At 41.4% G+C, this 21178-nt stretch overlaps 1 protein-coding gene across 1 annotated transcript in view; it reads right to left on the bottom strand.

Annotated features, from left to right (window-relative positions):
* Positions 1-21178, bottom strand: part of PCLO (piccolo presynaptic cytomatrix protein) — a 305609-nt gene that overhangs the window by 92802 nt on the left and 191629 nt on the right. The window contains exons 6-7 of the mRNA XM_075274050.1: positions 19176-21172; positions 2861-5033 (exon numbers count right to left, since the gene is read on the bottom strand). Coding sequence (XP_075130151.1) covers positions 2861-5033; positions 19176-21172 — 4170 coding nt within the window. The remainder of the gene's footprint in view (positions 1-2860; positions 5034-19175; positions 21173-21178) is intronic.

Here is a 21178-nt window from a genome sequence, read left to right as displayed (position 1 = left end):
AGCTGAAAAGGGGCTTTAGAGTACGTTGCTTTCTGCTATAGACAGCCGTCCCTAAGTGCTTCAACACCTTCCACCCCTCCAAATGCTAGAGTGACATCTCCCACCTTGTCTGCATTTAGGATTGGTTATCTGGGGTAGAGAGCAAAGCTTTAACAAGTGAAGAAATGTCACTAAAGCCCTTTTTAGTTAATCCTCATAAGAAAATTTAACTTTTTATGAATATGGAGCAGCAATGCAAAATAAGAAAGGCATATTTGGAAAGAATAGAAGCAAGCACTCCACATTTATTAGTTTGGTATCAATTTCACTGCTGATTGGCTCCCTTTAAACATACCTAGGTCAAAGGTCATACTAGTTGCAAGACTGAAGAAAATAACTCCTAATACTCCTACTGTATGACTATGATTGTAGGTGCTCTGGGCTGCTCATTACTGTGCAGTATGCAAGACCCTCTGCACTGAATGCTGCCAAACCACTGCCTTCCTCTTGAGAGTGACATTTCTAGCGTTCAGCCAGGAGAATGCCACGGCTCTCATTTAAGAGAAAACATAAGGATTTAGGGTGAATATAGTATAGATATAGTGTAGATAGCCCAGGACACTATAAAGTAGGGGACTGTACAAGACAATTGAGGCAGTAGGAGGACTAATACTTCTTTTCCCCAGTCAAGCAATTAGCAATTCAGCAAGGTGTTTAAACTGATTCACGTGTCAGCTATCTAGAGCTGTGACATTTTTTGAGGGGTCAAAACTGCTAAAAGACTCACTTTAGGATATAAGTAAGTTCCAATATACTTCAGGTTAAGCATTGCTTTCTAACACAACATATGGCCCTTAGGATACATGACCATTAATTGTCAATACAAGTGCATTAGAAGCAAATCTTTACTATTAGGTTATAAAATACAATTTTTGGAAGCATTCCTAAAAAGATCTTCAACAATTATTAAATATTGAAGGATAATTGTATTAGTCCAATTAGAATTGACTCAGCGGATGACATTAATATTTGAGAGGGCCTCAAAAACTAAAAACTAAAATACTAACTAATCAAAGAGAATTTTACTGTGTGGCTCGTTCTGTATCTGTTAAAGAGTTCAGCACCTCTTCCTCTAGCTTCATTCTGTATGCTGCTATCAGCAGCTAACTTTTCTTCCTGCATGCTTGGTATGGTCCTAGGCATCTCTACCTGTCAGTAAGTTATGGTATAACCTGATATGCCATAAGCGTTTTAAGGCTGAGACCCCTAGTTGTGGAAATGCAGTTTTTTTTATTGCAGAATTTGCTGCCAAACCCAGGAGTGGATTGAGCAGTAGGTAGAAGTAAAAGTACTTCCTATATATTTTGAAGCCATTTGCTCAAAAAAAAAAAAACACAGCAAAATCTGCAGCAGAAAAAGCTATGTTTCTGCAATGTGGGGCTTCAGCCTTATGGTGAATGGGAAACCTTACTTAGGCTGAAGCCCCATGTTGCAGAAACACAGCTTTTTTGTTTCAGATTTTGTTGTGGTTTTTTAGCCAAGGTCAGGAGTGGATTGAACAGTGAAGAAGTGTAAGAACTTTTTATATATTTTCCATTCCTTTTGTATCCATTCTTGGATTTGGCTCAAAAAAACACAGCAAAATCTGCACGAAAAAAAAACTGTGTTTAGGCAACATGGGGCCTTAACCTAAAATGAGAAAACTCCCTTAAGTAATATTTAAATACTGTATGATCTGAATGAATACCATAGATATTGTATGGTTTATGGTCACAGAATTCTGTAATTTTTTTAACCATTATTTCCTACTGATACCTTAAAATGATATCTTAGGTTTCCTTTTTAATTATCCACTTATCCAATTTATTTTATCACTCAAATTGAAGATTGACCATGAGCATTTTCTCTTACAAATTTATAACAGTATCTTAGTTAAACCATAAATGTTCCCTATATTTAATCTGCTAATATATTATTGAATAAACCAAAATACTGTTGAATTTCCATGCAGCATTATATCATGCGGTCTATTTCTTAACAATAATCATAAGCAATTAAAAAAATGCATGCACATATTTATTAAATAGCACACAAACATTTATTGGACATAAAAAACAAAAGCACGAAAATGAATGCACATATTTCACAAACAGTTACAGAAAGTCTATTTTGTAGATAAATAAGGTTATAAATAAATGATTTCAGAGTCCAAAGCTCTCACTTATAACTATTTTGTTATATCTCCTTGCTGCTGCAAAGGGCTTGCTAAAGCATGTTGCAAAGCAGACTGTCACATGTGCTGACAGCAGCAAGGAGTTTAAAGTATCATTCTTAGTTGCCTTATAGTCTTTAAATAAAGTATATATAAAATACATGAACAAATTTGTAAATAATATGAGATCAGTAGATTCACATTAACACCAAAATAATAAACCTCTAATTTTATCTTTTGATTTTTAGTAAAGCCTCCATTCAATTTACAAAAATAAATTGGTTCATCGTTTTTACAAATTTGAAAATTTTTTTCCACTTTTCAAATTGTAAAAATGTAATGATTATGTTTCCATGTATTGGAATTTAGATAAGTAAATGGTAAAGGAACTATTTTGTCTTTATCCTAATAAATTATTTTGAAACATCAGGTAAAAGTTAAACATACAATCAAAATATGACATATGCACATGTATATGTATAAATAAGGACAAAAGAAACACAAGAACATAAAAAACCTTAACTCAAATAAATCAGAGTAGAAAAGAAAGAACACGGAGAATCCACAACAGAAAGGAGATGTTAAAAAGTCACAAGATACATTAATAGCATGCATAGAAATGAAGGTTTGTGTTGTGATAGTGATAAAGAAGTCTGAGTCCTTCATTACCTTCACTATCAGACATGGCATGCTGAAAGTCATCCATGATGAATGCAATGTCTCGATCATAGCCACGAGTTCTTGATTCTTCTCTCATATGTTGTTGTACCTCAGGCAAAGAGTGACTGGAGCCAAACTGGTCCCTGGTGTCTGCAGATATTGGTGGCAAAGGTCCAGCTGAAGCTCGTGCCATTCCCATCGGTTGGCCCACAGGACTTAGTGGACTTTCTTCTTCAGAGTTTTGTGCTACTATTGGTATTCTTCCCCTACTTTGACTAATAGGAAGACTAGATGGTTTTGTTCTTCCTGAAGGTGCTGCATGACTGAATGTTCCCTCTAACGCTTCTGACTCATTAGCTTTCTGTCTTAAAGATGAACTAGATAAGTCTCTTTTAATTGACAAATCTAGACCATAAACAGATGATGGTCTGGATGAAGGTCGTGATCGGCTACCACTTACATAAGGTTTATCAACTTCATCCTGCATTGCAGTTCTTATGTTCGTATTAAGAGTTGACCCAAGGCTTTGAGCCAAAGCAGGACCCAAAAATTTTTGTTGATCAGTAATATTTTTCCTCAAGCCATATGTAATATCATCCTGCAGTAGCCTTACCTTTGAAGATATGCTTGGGATTGAAGATGTACTAGAAGACAGATAACTAGAATAGTCAGGTTCTAAATCTCTACTTTCCTGAATTGGAGAGAACTTTGAAATCTTTGGGTCTATTAAGGATTTTTTATGCTTAGGTTGTTTTTGATACAGTATAGCTGGTGGTAACTGTTTAGCAGCCTGTTTTTCTAGAGTTAGCCTGCTAATGCTATATTTTTCACTCTTAGGAAAGTGTCTATACAGACTATCCGAGTGATAATAAGGTGAAAAGCCAGCCAGTGGATCTAAATTTTCTGTGCCTCTACGAAATTCTTGTTTTATTTGATGTTTAAGAAGCTTTAATTCATAAGGATCTTCCATGGACTCTTCATCTCCTTTTCCATATGTGTGTAATCTGGTAGAGGTTGAAATTGGAGCTAGAAAATCTGTTACTTCAGGAGTTCTTCGAGATTCTACGGTTCGAAGTAAACGGTCAGTTTTGGAAAGCTCTTTTTCATGTAGTCCAAATGCAGAGCTTAAAGAGCTTGAACCTTTAGTGAGTTCCCCAATGTCATCGATTAGAACATAATTTCTGGAAGCATGGTGTTCTAGATCAGCATAAAATGAATCTGCAGATATGCTAGACATTGGACTACTTGCCATGCTACTTTTTTCATCTAAGCCTAAACGTAAGTCCAAAGTACTATATTTACTACCAAGATGAGAAACAGAGTAGCTGCTATCAGTAGAAACAGGTGCAATTATAAGAGGTTGGTTTCTTATAACATCATAATGTGATGATATTTTAGAATCTAAATCTAATGCACCTTGCCTTGCTTTTTGCTGTAATAATAATAACTGTGATTGGTGCTGATAAGTTTGTTGACTTGGTGTTGATTGTGGCTGAGGAGTAAAAGATAAAGTTGGTACAGCTTGAAAAGTTGGTTGGGTTTGGTATGATGAAACCTGCTGATGATATAGAGGTGGTTGGTAATGAGTCTGTTGAGGATATTGGGTTGGAGCTTGAGTCAGCAAAGTAGGGGTCTGATATTGGTACTGTGTGTAAGGGCTTGTCTGAGGTGCAAATGGAGTTTCTGTCTGAGTCTGTGGTGGCAAATAAGGACTGTACTCTGTTTGTGGAGCAGTCTGTGGCCTGTCTAAGCCTAGATGGTTTTCAATTCTAGTTGGTCTTGTATTACTAACTTCACTATCTGACATATAATCACGTTCTTCAGCAACTCCTTGTAGATAAGCTCTTTCCCTCTTTTCTCTCTCTTTCAACAAAGCTTCTTTTCTCCTGTTGATTCCCATTTCCAGATACCGCAATTTTGCATCAATTTCTTTCTCCTCCTCATCTAATTCAGCCTGTTTCTTGCGTAGTTTGGAAGATTCTCTTTCAACTAAATCCAATTCTCTATCAATGTCCTGAAGAATTTTAGCTCGAGCCATTGTTGTAGTCCTACAAATTCTTCTGCGAGAAACGGACCCAACTGTACTGTATGTAGACTGCAAAACATTGCCAGCTTCTTCTGGTGGAGGGTTTGGAAGTGTTCTTTTAACCTTCTTTTGAGTGCCAGTTTGAATAGTTTTACTCTATGATACAAAAACAAATAAAAACAGCAGATATAAGTCTACTATGTATCCCTTATTTATTACATGTTTTTATCCTAAGGATAACTATTCTCACAGCAAATCACATTATAATTCCAAAAAATCAAAAATTATACATTCAAAAAACAATAGTCTGTTACAATATTATTGTGTCCCCGTTTAATAGAGCATGTGATTATGGACCAAAATGTAATGGATATTCCTATTTTCTGCCTGAAAAACCTCTGTAAATTTGTTTGCACTAGGAATTACCCTACAAGCTAATTTGCTGTTCATTTCCTATTGCTAGAGAATTTCAGTCTTTAGCAACCATCAAACTTGATGGAAACATAGTGTATGGAGGGAGGTTAACACTGGTTTCTCATCACACAATGGATGCACTTTTGCAAGTTTGCATGCAGCTTTCTCTGTCTCTACACTACACATTCTTTAGCTTCTCACAGCTCAAAGTGAATTTATTTATTTTTGATTAGCTACTTTTGTTATTGTTGATGGAATGTTAGTTATAGACAGAAAGCAGCTCTCCTGATTGTGCTCAGATTTCTATTTTTCTTTGTCAGAGATCTTTTTAGCTGCATCCTAACCTAGATTAGCATTCCAGTGTCCCTGAATGTTTTATATTACATTCACTTGGGTTTTTCTCAGAAATTTGCTTGCTATTTCACAGTGGCTTCAGAGAGGAGTAAAAGTAAAGAAACCAATAGCAGTAATAACGGATGGAGGAAGGGGAGCAGACTTCTCTGATTGTATCTGCATTAGTGAGAAATGTTAAATGTTCAGGTACCATAATGAAGCTATTAGCAGAAAAACTGATAGGAAACCATGTATGAGGGATCTTACAACTATAGAACATACTACCCAGAAAGACCCTGCACATATTTCGACTTCTGATGAAAACTTTAATGCTCTTCTCCATGGTAAATAGATTATATCTTCAATAACTTGTAAAGGCTAATGGTTAAACATTGGCCTTCAATTCCTACTCCCCTTACCAGTATTGCTTTATTTAAAGAGCCAGTGCCTATGGGGGAGAGGGAGAAAGAACAAATTTGTAAGGTGCACTTTAGAAGAGGAGCGTTCCTGGACTGCTATTTCTCTGGTTGCATCTGTAAGTCATTTCTGTTAGGGGAAAACAGGATAACAATTCCTGGTAACCCAGTTGTGTTGTAAAAGAGAACGGTTACTCTATAGTGCAAAGGGCTCACTTATTTCTCTGATGTCTCTCTGCTTTGAGGAACTCTCCTTTTTCTCCCCCTCAGCTCTACGGTCTTCTATTGTACAGATTTGTTCAGTGACAGAAGGAAGCACGTACAATAAGTGAAGAAACAGGTATTTTCTTTACTAAAGTATATAAATAAATTTAGTTGTGCTTTATATGAACAAGAGGGTTAACTTTCTCTGGTACTGTATCTGTAAAGTAGTTTTGAAGCTCAACTTTGAGATATAGTTTACATACCATCAAGCCCAACTTGCTCTTGGCAAGTTGGCTTTAAAGTGTGTTAAAGGGGTTGTCAAAGAATTGGATAAATCACTTAAGAGACCGGATAGGTGAAACATAAAAAAAAAATCATAATCACCTATCCCCAATGCTCTGGTGTCTGCTGCCAATGTCCATTTGGCACTCAGTGATCAAGTGCAGTGCAGGGCTTCCAGCAGTGAAGGACAAGGAGTGCCAAATGGAAACTGGCAGTGGACAACAACATTGGGGACAGGAGAATATGATTATTTATATATTTCACTTTGCCAAGTCTACTCTGTGATTTATCCAATTTCCCTTAAGTATTTCTGCAAAGACTGTATTTATGGTATACAGGAAATGAATAATTTGCATGTTCCAGTCCTATGTCCCATGTTGATAATATTATTTTATTATTAAACATTGCGGCCCAAATTATTTATAAAGGTTTTTATTTTATTTTACTTGTCATGGAAACAGCTTTGTTCAGTGAAATATAAATCAGAATATATAGTATACAGTGTATATATATTCAGTAAATAAAAGTTAATTTTTTTTATGCAATTTGCGCATGAATTCTGTTTGAACCCATCTTTGGCTGTTTATTATACATTTGATATTCATTGGGGAAAAAAAACAAAGTTGTTAAAAAGCTGCATGTGGCCTTAGCCTAAAAGTGTTTTTTTTCATAATGTATCTAGTGAGCCCTTCAATGTGGAAAATGTGTCCGAATTGACAGTTTAGAAAGACCATAGAATAAGACCATAAGAGAAGACAAATCATTAGTTATTATTAGTAGTCATTAATTATGGGAGAGAAAAGAAGAATGAGAATTTTTTTGACCCCACTATATCTATTAAGATAGTGCTCTACCAATATGCAGAATGGGGCAATAAATCAAACACTAGACAGCAGCAACCTCCTTCTCTTCCTTCCATATACTTCTGGATGTGGGCAAATAAAAAAAACTGAGGGGAAGAAAGGAGGAGGAAAACAGCCAGATAAGTTGAAAAAGAAATTGTAGTTTTTAAATAGTTACATTACAGACTAGATTATACTATTCATTTATGGAAAGTTATTTTACTATTGGGGATATGCTTTAAAGTAAACTGTTAGCAGGAATTCCTACAAAAAAAATCAGGCCCAGTGTTGCTGAAATGTGTTGAAAAAATAATAATTCAGTATTGTTCGCAGAAGACGGAAACCTAAAAACGGAGATCGGACGCTGGTGTAAAGCCAGCGTCAGATGCAATATTCTCCTGTGACCGAGAGTGAGCTAACTAATCAAAAATTTCATCTTCATTCTCAGGAAGTACAATAATCCTGGAGCTACTGGCAGTGCCACCATGACCAGAAGTATTGTTGCTATTGCCACCCACATTCTTATTGTTAGCACTTGCACATGTGTTTCTTTGTCCCCCTCCTGTTGCCTCTCCCGTGCTCTGATTACAGTGCTTAATTATGATTGTGACTAGCAACGATTATGGCACTGTGTTTTTTTGTTGTTGATGATTTTTTCTTCCAAATAAGTATTTCAAGAAAAATCAGTTCAAGTAACAGTTTTTTTTTTTTTTTTTTTTTTTTTTTTTTTAGATTTTAGCAGGTTGCCATAGTGTTTATATGCACAGCTAAAAAATATTAGGAATTTGTTTTCAGATAAACACTCTATCTCAATATGTATTTGGTGAGCAGAGCAGAAAAAGTTAAATAATGAATCTTTATTTCAGATTAGTGCAGGCTAGACTATATATGGCTCTGAGGAAGGAACAGACGTTCCGAAACGCGTCTGCGTTTTTTAGGGGGATTTTTCTTTTTTGATTTATTATTTACATCAAATTTTTGTCATTTTATGATGTGCTAGCAATAAAAGTTATGTTTTATTCACGGTGAGCTGCCGGCAAATTTCTTTTCTTTCCATTGGATTCCGCTATGCTCAAGGAATAGAGTGTGCCGTGCACCCCGAATTTATTACTGCAAGCCGAAATTACCACATACAAGGGTGAGCTGAAAACTTTTTTCTTTCTTGTAGACTATATATTGGGTGAACAACCTAAAACAACACAAAATTACGCGCGTTATACGCCTGTAATGACACACTGAAGTGAATGTGATCTGTTTTGAGTGCTCACATTCTAACACGTGTATACGTGCCAGAATGCATGTGTGAACTAGCCCTAAAAACACTTAATGGTGTTTTCTTTTCAGATTTGTACAGGTGGAATGAGTGCTTTTCTGTTAGAACAGCAGTTGATATACATTTAATAAAAAAAAAAAAAATGCCCTCACTCCTATACTGTATTATTTCTATTACTAATCTGTCTGTTTAATTGCTTGAATCTGACTAAATTCTCCTAGGAGGAATATGCAAATCTGTCTCCCAAGATGTAAATAGGGAGACAGTGCCTCTGTTATGCTGCCCTCTATAGGATGCACCCTGAACATCATGCCCGATTTTCCCAGAAGCCTTTACTGCATAATGTGGGATTTTTACCAAGTCAGTTTCTCAGCTACGGATGGCCCGTTTTGGTCTGGTTGGACCTCATCAGCACAGCATAGAGAGAACTGACTTGTTAGACGTGAGAGGCTGAGAGACCAGATTATGGGGATAATGTCACTCCTTAAGGTGAGACCACCTATTAGGTGTGTGGAGACTTATACAGCCATAGTCACTCCACTGTAAGGGATCATGGGAGGAATATGCAAATCTGTCTCCCAAGATGTAAATAGGGAGACAGTGCCTCTGTTATGCTGCCCTCTCTAGGAAGCACCCTGAACATCATGCCCAACTTTCTCCTATTTCAGCTATTTTCAAGACTGTGCACTGTATGATGCAGTAAGATGAATCCCAGATCCTTCCCTATCTCCAGCATTTCTGAAACTACCTCATAGTGACACTTGCAGCACCTTATATATTGTATATAACAGCATTGTAAGGTGACCACTTATTGTCTATTGTCTGAAAGGCTCAATTGATGTCAAGTGGTGCTACAACACAACAGTCTGAATCACACTGTAACATCTCTGCCTGTTCGGGCCTCTGCGCCGCCCTCTGCTCGCGTGCTGCGGTGCAGGAGGCGTGTGCAGTTTGATAATCTGCTTAAAGTTTTTAGTTGCACTGTGTGAACACGGCTCTAGTTCTGTAATTGGATTTGAACCACACCCGTCTTCTGCCCTGGTTCCCTCTGTCCATTCAGTGGTTTGATTTTGTCTTGCCTGTGATTGACAGCTTTCCTTCCTATCAGGTTCAGGGCGGGTTCTCCCTCCCCTATTTAGTCTTGGCTCACAGTCACACTGGTGCCGGTTATTGCATCTTGTTTTCTGGTATCTCTTGCTGTTTATTTACTTGTATTCTAATCCTTGACCTCTGGCTTCCCTACTGACAATTCTTTTGGACTCCGATTTGGCACTGCATCGCTCTCCTGTTACCAAACCCTGGCTAGCTGACCTCCCTTTGTTGTTGTCCGTCTTGTCTGCGTTTTGTGTTTCACATATTCAGGGAGGGACTGTCTTCGTGGTTGTCGCCTATTACCTAGGATAGGGTCTGGCAATAGGAAGGGAAAGCGGGGGGCTTCAGCTTAGGGCTCACTGTCCCTTGTGCCCCTCCCTCCAGGGTTCACCTGCAGCTTCTGGGGAATTATCGTCTGCTATTCCCTAACACACACACGTGTCTCTTCTGTATTTCCTGCTCAAACACAAGACTTTGACCATTTTAGTAAGTCTGAGACAAATTGCTATTTCTTCTGCTAAGTTAAAAACAAACAATTTTGAATATTTGGTTTGAACCCAGCTTGTGAAGAAGTGGTTCATCTCTAATTATAGACATCAGTCAAGTTTATTTTTCTGGTAAGAGGGACAGAAGATAAAAACTAAATCTAATTCAATAATAATATCTAATACAATCTAATGTATATGAGGGCCTCCGAACTGTAACCCTACAGCAGGTGTCGAGGGAAATAAGTATTAAGCATGATGATTTTTTGATGGGTTTAATTTATATTTATAACTTAACCTTGGTCATCTATGTTTCACTATGTTATCACTTTTACTTGCCGTTTGTGTTAACCATCTGTCTACCCTTATTTTTCCTTATCTATTCTATCAGAGTAAAAGTCCTTGTGGGCAGGGCCTTCTATCCTATTGTACTAGTTGGTTAGTGCATTTTGTGTTTTGTATGTAAGTGTCCTTCTCCAAATGTAAAACACCACAGATTTAATGGAGCTCTAAAAATAAAAAATGAATAAATAAATTATATAGTTACAATATGAAAGAACATTTAGTATGCAGTACATATGTTGAACTGTGTACAGAACAGTGGTCTACTAGAGCACTCTATTACATAATACAAAAGGCGTAGTATACCAATGTATTAAGCCGGGTTCACACAGGGTATATTGGACCGGAACCTGAGACAGAGGCCGCCTCAGGTTCTGGTCCAAAATACGGGTAGCCGTGACTGGATGCTGGTGGAGTACACCGGCATCCGGTCGCGCGCTCCACTCCAGATTAGGCCCAATGAATAGGCCTAGTTGGGAGGAGGGAGTGTCTTCAGGCGGATTCGTGAGGCAAATCTGCATGAAGAATGAGCATATGTGTTCTTTTTTCTGTGAGCCGGAAAAAACAGCTCCCGGAAAAAAGACCTGACTGTCTCCCATTGATTTCAATGGAAGCCGTCTTTTTGGTCAGGATTTTGAGGCGAATTCGGCCTCAAAATCCTGACCAAAAAACTCTGTATGAACTCATCCTCAAGGCTCTACATATACCAAAAGAACACACTATATGGTAACACTGATAAGCTTGGTGCATGCATCAGGATCTCTCAATACATGTAACCCCCATCACATTATATGTTTCTTTTAAACCCCCCTGAAACTATGCTGTTTGCATGAGCAAATATACAGTAGGGCTCTCGGGAGAAATGACTCTTGATATTCAGTGCAAGGAAACAAATTATTTTGGTTTCTTCTCACAAACCTTTAGGAAGGTTGTCATTGATCTGCTACAAAACTATGGGCTATAAATTCTGCTCTACCAGCAAAGGTAACTCAACAGCAATATATAAACTTAGATAACTGAGGGCTCACATAGGTTGGAGATATGGAAGAATTACTAGAAAACGCTCTCATGACAAAGGTAAAAAAAACATCACCACAAAGTACTCAATATGTTATATCTCCGATGTCAAAAATCAGTGGTCAGGACATAATGCTGTTTCCTGATGGAGCACCTACTGTCCTATGAATGTCAGAATTAAACAAATTTATGGGGTTTGCACACTGAAATTAGGTGACAAAGCCAAGTGCTTACAATCTGTAATTTATATGTAAGATATAAAGCATTACTTCTGGGGAAGAATAACGCCTTAACTCCTGGCTTTTAACTGAGCATGTCACAATATGCATGCCTTTTAGATGAAATATATTGTACGCTATGAACTCACAGACACTAATCACTAGAGATGAGCGAACAGTGTTCTATCGAACACATGTTCGATCGGATATCAGGGTGTTCGCCATGTTCGAATCGAATCGAACACCACGTGGTAAAGTGCGCCAAAATTCGATTCCCCTCCCACCTTCCCTGGCGCCTTTTTTGCACCAATAACAGCGCAGGGGAGGTGGGACAGGAACTACGACACTGGGGGCATTGAAAAAAATTGGAAAAAGTCATTGGCTGCCGAAATCAGGTGACCTCCATTTTAGACGAATAGTGGATTTCAAATCCGGGTCATATGAGAATGTGAACTTTGTGACTATGAGACAGGGATAGCTGTACAGGCAGGGATAGCTAGGGATAACCTTTATTTAGGGGGGAATGTTATTAAAAATAACTTTTTGGGGCTCTATCGGGTGTGTAATTGTGATTTTTGTGAGATAAACTTTTTCCCATAGGGATGCATTGGCCAGCGCTGATTGGCCGAATTCCGTACTCTGGCCAATCAGTGCTGGCCAATGCATTCTATTAGCTTGATGAAGCAGAGTGTGCACAAGGGTTCAAGCGCACCCTCGGCTCTGATGTAGCAGAGCCGAGGCTGCACAAGGGTTCAAGCGCACCCTCGGCTCTGATGTAGGAGAGCCGAGGGTGCACTTGAACCCTTGTGCACCCTCAGCTCTGCTACATCAGAGCCGAGGGTGCGCTTGAACCCTTGTGCACACTCTGCTTCATCAAGCTAATAGAATGCATTGGCCAGCGCTGATTGGCCAATGTATTCTATTAGCCTGATGAAGTAGAGCTGAATGTGTGTGCTAAGCACACACATTCAGCTCTACTTCATCGGGCTAATAGAATGCATTGGCCAGCGCTGTTTGGCCAGAGTACGGAACTCGACCAATCAGCGCTGGCTCTGCTGGAGGAGGCGGAGTCTAAGATCGCTCCACACCAGTCTCCATTCAGGTCCGACCTTAGACTCCGCCTCCTCCGGCAGAGCCAGCGCTGATTGGCCGAAGGCTGGCCAATGCATTCCTATGCGAATGCAGAGACTTAGCAGTGCTGAGTCAGTTTTGCTCAACTACACATCTGATGCACACTCGGCACTGCTACATCAGATGTAGCAATCTGATGTAGCAGAGCCGAGGGTGCACTAGAACCCCTGTGCAAACTCAGTTCACGCTAATAGAATGCATTGGCCAGCGCTGATTGGCCAATGCATTCTATTAGCCCGATGAAGTAGAGCTGAATGTGTGTGCTAAGCACACACATTCAGCACTGCTTCATCAAGCCAATACAATGCATTAGCCAGTGCTGATTGGCCAGAGTACGGAATTCGGCCAATCAGCGCTGGCTCTGCTGGAGGAGGCGGAGTCTAAGGTCGCTCCACACCAGTCTCCATTCAGGTCCGACCTTAGACTCCGCCTCCTCCGGCAGAGCCAGCGCTGATTGGCCGAAGGCTGGCCAATGCATTCCTATGCGAATGCATACTTAGCAGTGCTGAGTCAGTTTTGCTCAACTACACATCTGATGCACACTCGGCACTGCTACATCAGATGTAGCAATCTGATGTAGCAGAGCCGAGGGTGCACTAGAACCCCTGTGCAAACTCAGTTCACGCTAATAGAATGCATTGGCCAGCGCTGATTGGCCAATGCATTCTATTAGCCCGATGAAGTAGAGCTGAATGTGTGTGCTAAGCACACACATTCAGCACTGCTTCATCAAGCCAATACAATGCATTAGCCAGTGCTGATTGGCCAGAGTACGGAATTCGGCCAATCAGCGCTGGCTCTGCTGGAGGAGGCGGAGTCTAAGGTCGGACCTGAATGGAGACTGGTGTGGAGCGATCTTAGACTCCGCCTCCTCCAGCAGAGCCAGCGCTGATTGGTCGAGTTCCGTACTCTGGCCAATCAGCGCTGGCCAATGCATTCTATTAGCCCGATGAAGTAGAGCTGAATGTGTGTGCTTAGCACACACATTCAGCTCTACTTCATCAGGCTAATAGAATACATTGGCCAATCAGCGCTGGCCAATGCATTCTATTAGCTTGATGAAGCAGAGTGTGCACAAGGGTTCAAGCGCACCCTCGGCTCTGATGTAGCAGAGCTGAGGGTGCACAAGGGTTCAAGTGCACCCTCGGCTCTCCTACATCAGAGCCGAGGGTGCGCTTGAACCCTTGTGCACACTCTGCTTCATCAAGCTAATAGAATGCATTGGCCAGCACTGATTGGCCAGAGTACGGAATTCGGCCAATCAGCGCTGGCCAATGCATTCTATTAGCCCGATGAAGTAGAGCTGAATGTGTGTGCTAAGCACACACATTCAGCACTGCTTCATCACGCCAATACAATGCATTAGCCAGTGCTGATTGGCCAGAGTACGGAATTCGGCCAATCAGCGCTGGCTCTGCTGGAGGAGGCGGAGTCTAAGATCGCTCCACACCAGTCTCCATTCAGGTCCGACCTTAGACTCCGCCTCCTCCAGCAGAGCCAGCGCTGATTGGTCGAGTTCCGTACTCTGGCCAATCAGCGCTGGCCAATGCATTCTATTAGCCCGATGAAGTAGAGCTGAATGTGTGTGCTTAGCACACACATTCAGCTCTACTTCATCGGGCTAATAGAATGCATTGGCCAGCGCTGATTGGCCGAATTCCGTACTCTGGCCAATCAGCACTGGCTAATGCATTGTATTGGCTTGATGAAGCAGTGCTGAATGTGTGTGCTTAGCACACACATTCAGCTCTACTTCATCGGGCTAATAGAATGCATTGGCCAATCAGCGCTGGCCAATGCATTCTATTAGCGTGAACTGAGTTTGCACAGGGGTTCTAGTGCACCCTCGGCTCTGCTACATCAGATTGCTACATCTGATGTAGCAGTGCCGAGTGTGCATCAGATGTGTAGTTGAGCAAAACTGACTCAGCACTGCTAAGTCTGCATTCGCATAGGAATGCATTGGCCAGCCTTCGGCCAATCAGCGCTGGCTCTGCCGGAGGAGGCGGAGTCTAAGGTCGGACCTGAATGGAGACTGGTGTGGAGCGACCTTAGACTCCGCCTCCTCCAGCAGAGCCAGCGCTGATTGGCCGAATTCCGTACTCTGGCCAATCAGCACTGGCTAATGCATTGTATTGGCTTGATGAAGCAGTGCTGAATGTGTGTGCTTAGCACACACATTCAGCTCTACTTCATCGGGCTAATAGAATGCATTGGCCAGCGCTGATTGGCCGAATTCCGTACTCTGGCCAATCAGCACTGGCTAATGCATTGTATTGGCTTGATGAAGCAGTGCTGAATGTGTGTGCTTAGCACACACATTCAGCTCTACTTCATCGGGCTAATAGAATGCATTGGCCAATCAGCGCTGGCCAATGCATTCTATTAGCGTGAACTGAGTTTGCACAGGGGTTCTAGTGCACCCTCGGCTCTGCTACATCAGATTGCTACATCTGATGTAGCAGTGCCGAGTGTGCATCAGATGTGTAGTTGAGCAAAACTGACTCAGCACTGCTAAGTCTGCATTCGCATAGGAATGCATTGGCCAGCCTTCGGCCAATCAGCGCTGGCTCTGCCGGAGGAGGCGGAGTCTAAGGTCGGACCTGAATGGAGACTGGTGTGGAGCGACCTTAGACTCCGCCTCCTCCAGCAGAGCCAGCGCTGATTGGCCGAATTCCGTACTCTGGCCAATCAGCACTGGCTAATGCATTGTATTGGCTTGATGAAGCAGTGCTGAATGTGTGTGCTTAGCACACACATTCAGCTCTACTTCATCGGGCTAATAGAATGCATTGGCCAGCGCTGATTGGCCGAATTCCGTACTCTGGCCAATCAGCACTGGCTAATGCATTGTATTGGCTTGATGAAGCAGTGCTAAATGTGTGTGCTTAGCACACACATTCAGCTCTACTTCATCGGGCTAATAGAATGCATTGGCCAATCAGCGCTGGCCAATGCATTCTATTAGCGTGAACTGAGTTTGCACAGGGGTTCTAGTGCACCCTCGGCTCTGCTACATCAGATTGCTACATCTGATGTAGCAGTGCCGAGTGTGCATCAGATGTGTAGTTGAGCAAAACTGACTCAGCACTGCTAAGTCTGCATTCGCATAGGAATGCATTGGCCAGCCTTCGGCCAATCAGCGCTGGCTCTGCCGGAGGAGGCGGAGTCTAAGGTCGGACCTGAATGGAGACTGGTGTGGAGCGACCTTAGACTCCGCCTCCTCCAGCAGAGCCAGCGCTGATTGGCCGAATTCCGTACTCTGGCCAATCAGCACTGGCTAATGCATTGTATTGGCTTGATGAAGCAGTGCTGAATGTGTGTGCTTAGCACACACATTCAGCTCTACTTCATCGGGCTAATAGAATGCATTGGCCAGCGCTGATTGGCCGAATTCCGTACTCTGGCCAATCAGCACTGGCTAATGCATTGTATTGGCTTGATGAAGCAGTGCTGAATGTGTGTGCTTAGCACACACATTCAGCTCTACTTCATCGGGCTAATAGAATGCATTGGCCAATCAGCGCTGGCCAATGCATTCTATTAGCGTGAACTGAGTTTGCACAGGGGTTCTAGTGCACCCTCGGCTCTGCTACATCAGATTGCTACATCTGATGTAGCAGTGCCGAGTGTGCATCAGATGTGTAGTTGAGCAAAACTGACTCAGCACTGCTAAGTCTGCATTCGCATAGGAATGCATTGGCCAGCCTTCGGCCAATCAGCGCTGGCTCTGCCGGAGGAGGCGGAGTCTAAGGTCGGACCTGAATGGAGACTGGTGTGGAGCTATCTTAGACTCCGCCTCCTCCAGCAGAGCCAGCGCTGATTGGTCGAGTTCCGTACTCTGGCCAATCAGCACTGGCCAATGCATTTCTATGGGGAAAAGTTAGCTTGCGAAAATCGCAAACTGACAGGGATTTCCATGAAATAAAGTGACTTTTATGCCCCCAGACATGCTTCCCCTGCTGTCCCAGTGTCATTCCAGGGTGTTGGTATCATTTCCTGGGGTGTCATAGTGGACTTGGTGACCCTCCAGACACGAATTTGGGTTTCCCCCTTAACGAGTTTATGTTCCCCATAGACTATAATGGGGTTCGAAACCCATTCGAACACTCGAACAGTGAGCGGCTGTTCGAATCGAATTTCGAACCTCGAACATTTTAGTGTTCGCTCATCTCTACTAATCACCAATCCACAAAAAAAAAAAAAAAAGTCACAGAAAGCAAAATTGTCTGAACACTCTGAGGCAATATATTCATAGCAAAGATTATGAATCTGGAAGAATTACTCTTATTTGAAATTCCTTGGGAAATGCATAGAGACGGGAGTTTCGAATAGTACTCGCTCATCTCTACCAAGAATGTCACTGAAGGTGCAAAACCAGGGTGAAAGAAGCCCTATATTGACAGTGGACCAGTGGCGTAACTATCGTAGATGCAGTGGAGGCGGCTGCTACAGGGCCTGGGCCATTAGGGGGCCCGGTGACAGAAGCTACCGCTGCGGTTGTTTTTTTTTTTCTTTCAATAGGCCGTTACGGGCCCTATTCACTTGCCGATCCTGGCTGGGCTGGGATTGGCAAGTGACACCGTGGGCCCCACAAACACTATCATTATACTCGGGAGAAGACCCCCGAGTATAATGCTCAGAGACCCGGGAGAGGTAAGAAACATAAAAAACACTGTTACTTACCTCTCCACGATATCCTGCAGGCCTCCGTCATTCGTGTCTGACATCTCTGACGTCACATGACCCAGGCCTGCTTCCTGGGTCATGTGACGTCCGACGTCATTAAAGCAGGACAAGAGCGGCGGCTGACAGGAACAGGTAAGCAACTGTTTCTGTTCTTTCAATGGTTTTATTCCCCCGGGTCTCCGATTATTATACTCTGGGGTCTTTTCAGACTCCAGAGTATAATAAATGTTTATAGGTGTCCACAGTGGGACATATGGGGACAGTATTGGGTTAATACTGTGTGCATTGGACACTATAGGGGTTAATACTGTGTGTGCAGGGGACACTATTGGGGTTAATACTGTGTGTGCAGGGGACATTATTGGGGTTAATACTGTGTGCAGGGGACACTATTGGAGTTAATACTGTGTGCAGGGGACACTATTGGGGTTAATACTGTGTTCAGGGGACACTATTGGGATAATACTGTGTGCAGGGGACACTATTGGGGATAATACTGTGTGCAGGGGCCACTAAGGGACATAATGCTGTGTGCAGGACTTACTAAGGGACATAATAGAGTGCGGAGGAGGGGGTCGGTCGAGGTCTTCGGCGTCGGTTTGGGGAGGGAGGGCCCCATGTCAAAAGTTCGCCACGGGGCCCCGCCATTCCTAGTTACGCCACTGCAGTGGACAATGTTGATATTTGATATATTGATATTTAAGTGATTTTGATTTATTATAAAATTCTCAATATGAACATATTTTGGCGTATGAATACTCTTTTATGATACCAACTGGTTACAAATACAAATTTTTGGGAATTATTCCAAGTACTCTCACACTGCATCATCCTACAAACACTGGCGGTATACATGAATAAAAAGATTGCTGTATCACTATATACAGATAAAGCAAACTTTGAATTAACATTTAACACTCTGTATACTCTGATATAGCAAACTTTAAATTGACACAAAGTTAAAGTTTGCTCCTAAGAACTCCTGTTCCCCATAACACTTGTTGACCATAGCAGCCCTATCTAATAGTACTGTCAATCACCCAAAGAACAAGCATCTGCTTGCTCATTTGCTTTCAGCAAAACATAAAATCATTGTTCAGTAGCAGTACATCACCCTGTGCAATAATGGCGGTGCTGCCAGCAAACAATGAAGACCTTCCTCCTGTATTTGCTTTGCATCGGCTTGTGTGCTCATCTGGGGCAGAATGAATGAGTGCTCATTGGCATGGTTTGTCCCTGATCTTCACCACAAAAATCTATCTACAACACTCTCAATTAGGTGAAACTAGGCTTACAGTATGTCCACCAAGTTTAATTTAGGAATGTGAATTAAAATCCTGCTTTTAGTAATATTCTAATTCAGAGTAGTAGTAATAGTAGTAGTAGAGGATGAAGGTATCTGGAAGTCCACTATGAACAAAACACTTGAACAGGATAGTCTTCAGCAGTTAATAAATCAATACATGTATGGCACATATCTCTTAAGCATGAATAAAACAAGATCTTTCACTTAAATGCATATACAGTAAATTAACTTAGGTAAAAGAAATTTGTTCTTACTGAGTATCCATCGGAGTACTGGAACTGAGTTCTAGAAATGTCTTCTGCAGTCGGACTTAAGGGTTTCGGATCTGACATAGAGCGCTGCATGACTTTTGCAGACTTTGGACTTGCCGGTGGAATCTGCACGATATCAGAATGTGACTTGTGAGTGTCAATATCATCCATTGTCTTATCATAGGGAACAAAAGCAGATTCGAGAGCCTTGCTAGGGGAAACTGGTGAAATTGGTGAATATAAAACTTTAGGTGACTTAGGAGGAGAAGGTGCAACCTGTAGTGATGAATCTGCCCGAAGATGAGAAGAATAACCTATTTCTAAAGGTGTTGGACGTCTTTTATCTTTTTGTGCTATATCATTTAGATATTGTGGACTTTGTCCATCAGAATCGGTTTCTGTTTGGCAGCCCAAGCTTTCTCCTTTGTAGCTCTTTTCTGGAGCAGAAATATGCTTTATTATTTCAACTTTTGAATCAACTTTGGCCCTTATGGAAGGTGTTCTTATCGTTCCAAGTGGTTCAGTCTGTACTGAAATTTCTGCAACAGTTTGAACAGCTATACTAGAAACTTTTGAAAATGATCTAGATTTATCAGCATCAATATTTCCTTCGGTGTACTTTCCTGCACGTGACCTTCTTCTTGATCTTGTGGGAATATCCCACTCATCTTGATCCTCATCATCAGTCTGAACACTTGTATCAACACTTTTTTTGGATCTTCTTCTTCTGCCAGTATACCTATTATCATTTCCATCTTCATCATCAGTTTGGACACCACTATCAACAATGAGTTTGTAAGATCTTGGTTCTTCTTGCATACTTCCATCTATTTCATCATACATACCACACAGCCTAGGCATGGAACTTCGTTTTTTAAGTTGTCTTTCATCATTAATATCCATGTCTTTTAGAGACAACTCGGAAACAGAGTTAAGTATTCCTGGTCTTGAGATATATTGTGGTCCACTATCTGACTGAACTGCATACCATGCATCATTTGGAGCCATTTCAATGCCTGTAACTGTAGATGATGTAGTTGCAGTATGTTCACCAGTCCAGAATTGTCCTTCCTCTGGAGCTGAATATTGACCTTCTAAAATCACTTGCTCAGAAGTTGTTTGAGGTGTCGCATTTTCAGAGTCATAGCCATATTGATACATTTGTCGTATTTTTTGTTCTTCTAACTGCTGATGAAGTTGCTGTTGAAGTTGCTGAATTTGCTCAAGATGTAGTTGCTGTTGAGCAAGTGTTTCCTGCCTCATCATGAACTGAGCTTGTCTCTCTTCTTCCTGTTGATACAGCAGGTGCTGTTTCATTGACTGTAATTCTTCCAGTTTTTTCTGAACCATAAAAGTTTCTTGTTCTCTGAATCTCTGAATTTCCTGGCGTTCCCATTCAAGCTCCTCAGCTAATCTCTGCTGTTTCAGTTTTTCCAGTTCTAGAAGCTCACGCTGCAAGTGTAGGTGCTGTTGCTTACCATCATCAGATGGCATTATAAAAGATGACTCATCTTCAGCCATTTCAGAGAAAGTTTCTGATTCTGATGTCAAAATGGAGACAAGATCACCTTGTGAACTAGATGCAACGTCTATAGGGAAACTTTGCAAACTAGTATCAATCACAGACATTACATCAGTTACATCGCCCACTGTTGATGTTAAGATGCTATACGTTCTTGGTAGTGGCTGAGTCTGGTTTAAGCTTGAAAATGAAGTAACTGCATCAGTTGTAATGAATGTAGATAAATCTTTTACTGTTGTACTGAATATAGAACCAGGTTGTGTGGTGATCGCAAATGTTGAAGGAATTGGGCTGGTAACTGAAGAATAAACAACTCCATTAGATGACCGTAAAGCACTTCCCATACCATAAGGTGGGACTATAGAAGCAGTCATGCGTGCTTGTGAATACTGGGGTGCACTTATTCCAAGGCCTGAAATGACTTGCCGTGTTTCTGGGTAAGGACCTGTAGTCTTGGTTTGGTAATCCAAAGCCTCACCTGAAA

Source organism: Leptodactylus fuscus, chromosome 5 (assembly GCF_031893055.1).
Source record: "Leptodactylus fuscus isolate aLepFus1 chromosome 5, aLepFus1.hap2, whole genome shotgun sequence".
NCBI classification, from domain to species: Eukaryota; Metazoa; Chordata; class Amphibia; order Anura; family Leptodactylidae; genus Leptodactylus; species Leptodactylus fuscus.
The sequence above is the reverse complement of the archived record's forward strand: the minus strand, read 5'-3'. Positions and strand labels throughout refer to the sequence as shown.